Source organism: Lipotes vexillifer, unplaced genomic scaffold (genome assembly GCF_000442215.2).
Source record: "Lipotes vexillifer unplaced genomic scaffold, Lipotes_vexillifer_v1.1 scaffold1844, whole genome shotgun sequence".
Taxonomy (NCBI): Eukaryota; Metazoa; Chordata; class Mammalia; order Artiodactyla; family Lipotidae; genus Lipotes; species Lipotes vexillifer.
In genome coordinates, this window is record NW_006778658.1 from 125,126 (window position 1) to 132,678 (window position 7,553).

Consider the following 7,553-nt stretch of genomic DNA (forward strand, 5'->3'; position numbering starts at 1 on the left):
TATACCATCTCTCGAAAACTGGCCAGAATCTTGTTTTCTCTCTTTCGTCTCTCTTCTTGGTTAAAGGATGCAAGGGCTCTCTTCTCATCAGCACTATAGATCTGGTTCTCTTTTCGCAGTCGCACAGCCTCCATTCGGCGATGCCTGGAGATAATTTTAGTTTTTGGCTTAATTTCTCAGTAATTATTTTCATAGTGCTTCCTCACTAATCCTTTCTTAATACAGACTAGTCTATTTAAAAAGCCGACAAATAGAAACTGTTTCTGTAATGGGTTAGATTTTCAAAAGATCATTCATTTTACGTGCTGACATGTCCTTTGATTCATTTCTAGTATTCAAATAATGATCTCTGCGGTTCTGTCAATAGGGTGAATGTTATTAATTTCAAATACTAAGGGCCTAGGTCTGGTTCTGTTATTTCCAGTAAAACAACTAGGGAACAGGCAAATTATTAAACTTCTTAAGTGATATGTAGACTTGATAGTAGGATAGATAAGATTTAAGTTGTCATCTAGCAGGTGGAACTTCTCCAAAGTTCTAATTTATCATACAACCAAAAGAACCAGGTTTAAATTTACAACTGAATTTTTGGGTGAGTTTTGTGGGTGGATTTAACTTCCTTAGAATTCAGTTGCAGCTCAAAGAAAAGAAAGAAGGGATTTTAGCACAAGGACCAAATCAGTAGAGTATAGGAGTTGAGGCAGAGGAAAACTTTTACATCATCTTCAAAAGATCTGCCTATTTAGAAGGAAAACTTCATGAAAACCTGCCTCTTTTATGTATATGTACCCAATCCTACACAATCAATTCAAGATGAAGCTTGAACTATGCCTAGAAAAACAGAGCAAACTGAGTAAGGAGAAGAGGGGAGAATCATTTCAGGTTAGTGTGAAGGTGGGGGAGTGGCAGGTGGTAAGTCAAGGAGATGACAATGTATTTAGGTTGCTCAGGGTATACTGAGTAGTTTATCTGGAACGGAAAGTGCCATGTGAATGATGCTGTAATAAACATCAATGTACACATCTCCTAGTACATGGGAAAGATTCTCTTGAGTATGTAGGTATGGAGTTGCTGGGTCATAAAATATGTGAATGCTCAACTTTCCAAGATAATGTCAAAATGTTTTCCAAAATGGTTGTACCGATTTATACCACCACTGGCAACACTTAAGAGAGCCTGTGGATCCACATCCTCTCAAATGCTTGGAATTGTTAGAACTTTGAACTTTTCTCTATCAAATGGCTGTAAAATGGTATTCCCATATGTTGATTTCCATTTCCAGTGATAACAAACATCGTTTTTGTATGTGTAGGCCATATATTTTTTCCTTCTGACAAATGCCTGTTTGTGTCATTTTCCCACTTTTCTTTTGGATTGTTTATAGATATTCTTTAAATACTCTCAATACTAACTATCAGTTGTGTGTATTACAAGATCTTATCCCAGCTTGGAACTTGTATTTTTACTTATCTTAAGATGTCTTTTGATGAAAGTTCTTATTTTTAACTCAGGCAAATTTATCAATATATTATTTTATAGTTAGTGCATTTTTTTTGGTCCTCTTTAAGAAATGCTTCCCCACCCCAAGATCTAATAGAAATCTCCTCATATTTTATACTAAGAGTATTAAAAGTTGTTTTTGATGTTTAACTCCTGATCTAGCTGCAATGATTTTTAAATATGGTGATACAGGGTTCTACTTTCAGCTTTTTCCATACAGATAACCATTTTCTTCCTGCTCCATTTATTGCCTAGTTCATTCCTTCCCCACTGATCTGACATACCAGCTCTTTCATATAACGAAGTTCCATACATGTATGGCTCTGCCCCTGGGCTCTGTATTTTATTCTGTTGAACAGTTCATTTGTTATGTCACTCTTTCCAAAGTGCTGCAAGCTTCATAATAAGCCCTCATATATGGTAGGGCAAATCACCTTCCTGCTCTTCTTCAGAGAAGTAAGATGGCTATTCTTGGCCCGCTAGTCTAACATATAAATTTTAGAACCATCTTATTACGTTTCATGAAAATCTCAGTTGTGACTTTGATTGGAACTGCACTGAATCTACAGATTAATTTTGGAAGAACTGACAACTTTACAATATTGCCTTCCTATTCATGAACATGATACCTCTCCATTTATTTAGGTCTCCTTTAATGTCTCTTAATAATGTCTTATAGTTTTCCCTGTAAAGGTCTTAGACATCATTTGTGAAGATTTATTCCTAAGTCCTTCATATTCTCTGATACTATTATAAATGTTTTCTTTTTATTAAACTACATTTTCTAGTTCTTTGTTGCTGGTACATAGAAATGCAATTGATTTTTGGGTGTTAACATTATATCCAACTATTTGTTAAACCTTCCTATTATCTGTAATTCATCTGAAGAGTCTTTAGGATTTTCTATGTAAAAAATCATATCATTCACAAAAACTGACAGTGTTATATCCTCTGTTCTAATTCTTATGCCTCTAATTTCTTTTTCTTGTCTTACTGGTCCTTAGATATAATGTTTTCAAATACCAGTCCTCAGAATTCCAAGATTCTGGAGATGTTTCAGGGGTTCCACAAACATTTGCCTCCAATTTCACTTAAAAATGTTTACCCACTTTTAAAAGTTTATGAAGTTTTAAAAAATCCAAAATTCAGTTTAATCTTGGTACTGATACCCTATTAGTTCACTCTCCTTGTTCTTCCTGGGACTGTGCTTTCTCTTCCCAATTTTGTATTCCTTTTCTCATGCTAAAACTGATCTCTGTCATAATCCTTTTCTGCTCTTCATTCTCAGAGTCCAGAGAACTAGAGAGTCCATGTTCTCTGACTCCACAGAGAACTAGAGGCAAACTCAGAAAACAGGAAACACTGTCTTATGTAAATGCTTTCCTAACTACCAGAATGTCACATTCCTCGTGGGACAGTGATAAATAGCTGAATTTAACTATATCCTCCGGAGGATAAACTATCTGTACCAAAATATGGATTAGAAAAGGACACTGAAAAGACTGATTCTTTGAAGTTGGAGACACAGCCGAGTTGCATACCTACTTGGAATTTTAGAAAACTACATTTATACTAACAAAACCAATATTAAGCCAATATTTATACTTTACTTTTCATTAGGAATGGTCACTTAATGAAAATGTCACCAAAATATAATTTTGGTAGTGAGAAAGGAAACTGACCTCAATGCCAAGAACATACCTGCTACCACTCATTACATAACCCGAGCATTCAAATGATGCAATTTCTTCACTTGTCAAGCCAATTTCACCTCTTCGTGGGATACGTTTTCCAGCTTTTACATATTCAGCCATAGCTGCACCTTCACCAGGTAACAGAGCATGGCCATAGCTACAAAGTAATACAGAATTCAGAAAAGGTTCATTATAAAAAGTTCATCATCTAAAGAGAGCACAAAAAACCATTTCTCTCAGAGAACAGTAGGAATAACAGTTGCTGGGCAGCATGCTGGGAAGCCCAATGTAAATTACTTCAACTTAACTAGGGAACACTGCACTGTGACCTATATCACTAACCCAGAAATGCAGAGATACTTTGGAAGAATAAAAGAACTGACGTTAGTGAGCATATATTCATGGTTTACAATTATGGATCAATTTTCCCCACAGGTATTGCCTTTATTGCTTCTGCCTCCAGCGAACTCCTTTTACCTTTTGCCCTTTAAAAAAAAAAGTAAAGAAATAATATATCTCAAATTAACATATTTATTAGACTTATAACCAATAATAATGCTATACAGTAATGGTTCTCAAATAACTTTCATTCAAGGGGACTTTGAAAACTACCATCGCTTCATTCAATTCATTGAATTCTTCTTGAATAGCTATTAAACTCAAAGCTTGTAATATAAAAATAATATCTGTTCTTATGGCACTTACATATTAATAAGAACGTAACAATAATACAACGTAGAATATGTAACACATTGCACAAAAGAAAGAAAACACTATGAGGACTAAAGGATTAAAGAGGGGTAGGAGGACTTCCCTGGTGGTGCAGTGGTTAAGAATCCACCTGCCAATGCAGGGGACATGGGCTCGATCCCTGGTCCAGGAAGATCCCACATGCCGTGGAGCAACTAAGGCCATGTGCCACAACTACTGAGCCTATGCTCTAGAGCCCACGAGCCACAACTACTGAGCCCGCGTGCCACAACTACTGAAGCCAGTGCACCTAGAGCCCGTACTCTGCAACAAGGGAAACCACCGCAATGAGAAGCCCGTGCACAGCAACGAAGAGTGGCCCCCGCTCGCTGCAACTAGAGAAAGCCTGCGTGCAGCAACGAAGACCCAATGCAGCCAAAACAAACAAACAAATAAATAAATAAAAATAAAACAAAGTAAAAAATAAAGAAATAAAAAATAAAGAGGGGTAGGAATCACACCTACCTGTGGAGGGACGATATCGGGAATCAGCATATGCCCCCTCCTTTTGAAAAGGGCTTTGAAGAATGTTAAGCATTTTAACAGGAAGAAATTGGAGGTAGTAAAGAAATCAGGACTGGGGAAAGAAGGGAAGGCACATTGGGGGAAGAAATAAGGTGAAAGTGCACAGTGAATACAGGGAAGTTTTAGTTCAGCTCAGTTGGAACCTGGTGTCTAAATAAGGGAGTAGAGGAAGATAAGCTTGGAAGAGGACGTTAGGACCATACTTTTGGGAAGGTACTTTAGAGATTATAAACACACTCTTACTTACTTCAAAGGTTTATCATCTTGAGAGGCAAGTGTTTTGGGAGCCTCTGGGCCAATCAAATCTGAGGGTTCTTCAGGTTCTGCACAAAAGATGTTCAGAAATATATTCACATTTTGACTAATCAGTTAATTTAATGTTTTATCTGTTCTGAGTCGAAGTCTATCAGAAGAACCTACTTGATCGATCCTTCCAGGGATTCTCCAGAAACTCTTCTTGGGACTCTTTAGAACTTGAATCACTGGAATCTTTTCTGCTCTTCTTAGACTTCTTTTTCTTATATTTCTTCCTGTAATGATTATAATTTGATATAAATTAATTTAATATTCCCATGCTAAAGGGCATCTTATTTTTTAGGCAATGAAGGACTGACTGAAATGATCTGGATGCTCAGCTAATTCAAACTTATTAGAGAAGAACTTTAATTTAAAAAATCTAACTTATTTAACCAAATCATGTTTCACTATAAAAAAAAAGATCCTGGGGCTTCCCTGGTGGGAACCTCTTAACAGTGGTTAAGAATCTGCCTGCCAATGCAGGGGACACGGGTTTGAGCCCTGGTCCAGGAAGATCCCACATGCCACAGGGCAAGTAAGCCCGTGTGCCACAACTACAGAGCCTGCACTCTAGCACCCATGCGCCAAAACTACTGAGCCTGTGCTCTAGAGCCTGTGCGCCGCAACGAGAGAAGCCACCGCAATAAGCCCGCGGGCACTGCAACGAAGAGTAGCTCCTGCTCGCCAAAACTAGAGAAAGCCCGCACGTAGCAACGAAGACCCAATGCAGCCAAAAGTAAATAAATAAATAAATTTATTTTAAAAAAAAAAAGATCCCTAAGGGAACAATAAAATACAGTTCTCATGTTGTAGAAAGATAGCAGAAATAAAGCAGTTTAAAAAATAGCTCTTGGGTTTCCCTGGTGGCGCAGTGGTTAAGAATCCGCCTGCCAATGCAGGGGACATGGGTTCGAGCCCTGGTCTGGGAAGATCCCACATGCCATGGAGCAACTAAGCCCGTGTGGCACATCTAGTGAGCCTGCGCTCTGGAGCCCGTGAACCACAACTACTGAAGCCCGCGTGCCACAGCTACTGAAGCCCATGCGCCTAGAGACCGTGCTCCGCAACAAGAGAAGCCACCGCAATGAGAAGCCCGCACACGGCAACAAAGAGTAGCCCCCGCTCACTGCAACTAGAGAAAGTCCGTGCACAGCAATGAAGACCCAATGCAGCCAAAAATAAATAAATAAAATAAATAAATTTATTTTAAAAATTAAAAAAAATAAAAAACAGCTCTTACCAATTTGAACACCAACAATTTTCAGTGTAATGGATTAAAATACATCAAATGTTTGAATTCCTGGGTTCATAATGATACTAAAAAACCCCAACTCATTATTTTGAAAACTCGTAAAACAAAAAAAGTAAGCAATTATTCTGCCCTTACTATACCAACTATACTTCAGAATAACCAAATAGTTAATGAGGGTAGGGTTCTCATATAGAATTATTCTACCTAATACATGAAGAAAGAAAGACAGAAGTAGATCATCACCATTTGGCAATGATATAAGGGACCTAGACAATGACTAGTGATGCCAGTTAATATGACAAAAAGAGACAACCAGACATTATCTGCCTCCTGCTACAAGTACACAGCACCGCCTATGAAGTATTCCTGCCAGAAACTCAAATCTGAACCATATCAAGTGTCTAGACCTAACTGTCAATCTACAGGAAATACAAAGGACAGAAAACATATTAAAAGAACACTGTAAGAATACAACCAGCAAAATCCATACCGCAGGAAACCCTCCAGGACAAATGAGTTTGTTTCTGCTACAAAAAAATTGCAGGAACAAAAAGGGAAGGGGAAGCTATCTATTTAAAGAGATGTAAGAGACATATCAACCAATCACAATTAATGTACATTGTTTGGATCCTAATTTGAATAAACTATGCCAAAAACTACTGAGAATTGAATGAACAATTACTGTTAAACATTTTAGGCGGATTAACAGTATTGTACTTTGTTTTTTTTAAAGAATGCCTATCTTTTAGAGAAACTCGCAGCTTTATGGATGAAATGATATCTGGTATTGGTTTCAAAATAATGCGGGGGTAGGCAGCAGAGACTGCCAATGAGTTGATAATTGTTCAAGCTGGGTGATGGTTACATGGAGGTCCATTACACTATTTTATATAATTTTCTATATTTTTGAAATTTTCCATAATAAAAATTAAAGAAAAAAACAGACGATCTGCGTTTCTTCTTCTTTTCCTTTTTCTTGGCTTTCTTTGCTCTCCTTTTTGTATCTTCATCTGCAAATTAAAGCACATTATAATTTAAAAAATTTTTAACTCTAAAACACCAATACTCTTGAATAGATAAATATCTTATTATTCTTCCATTTGTTGTTACAGAGAAATTAATTCATTCAAATTCATTCAAACATTTATTTACTTGTTAGGAAACGTGCTAGGCAGGGGGGACATAGAAATTAAAGTTGCACTTGGTTATATAGGGTATTATTATTAACCTTATTGCATGAGATAATAGTACTGTGGTTAGATACGAAAATGTCCTTATTGTTTAGAGGTATATACAGAAATATTTAGGGTGGCAATGTGATATTTGTAATTTACCTTGACTATCTCAACAAAAAAATCCCTATTTGAAGCAAATATGTCAAAATGCTAACAAATGTTAAACCTGAGTGACAAGTACTGTACATGGCATTAATTATACTACTCCCTTTAGTTTTCTCAATGTTTGAATATTTTCATGTGTGTGTTTGGGGGTTTGCTTTCCAGGAGCTCATTCTAGGGGAGGAGACACAGGGAAAG

The 7,553-nt window shown here is 37.0% G+C and overlaps 1 protein-coding gene across 1 annotated transcript in view; it reads right to left on the reverse strand.

Moving 5' to 3' along the window:
* NKAP (NFKB activating protein) overlaps positions 1-7,553 on the reverse strand; it is a 17,006-nt gene that overhangs the window by 198 nt on the left and 9,255 nt on the right. The window contains exons 5-9 of the mRNA XM_007451740.1: positions 6,965-7,028; positions 4,890-4,999; positions 4,717-4,792; positions 3,202-3,351; positions 1-144 (exon numbers count right to left, since the gene is read on the reverse strand). The exon at positions 1-144 is cut by the window's left edge and continues 198 nt beyond it. Of these exons, the coding sequence (XP_007451802.1) occupies positions 1-144; positions 3,202-3,351; positions 4,717-4,792; positions 4,890-4,999; positions 6,965-7,028 (544 nt within the window). The remainder of the gene's footprint in view (positions 145-3,201; positions 3,352-4,716; positions 4,793-4,889; positions 5,000-6,964; positions 7,029-7,553) is intronic.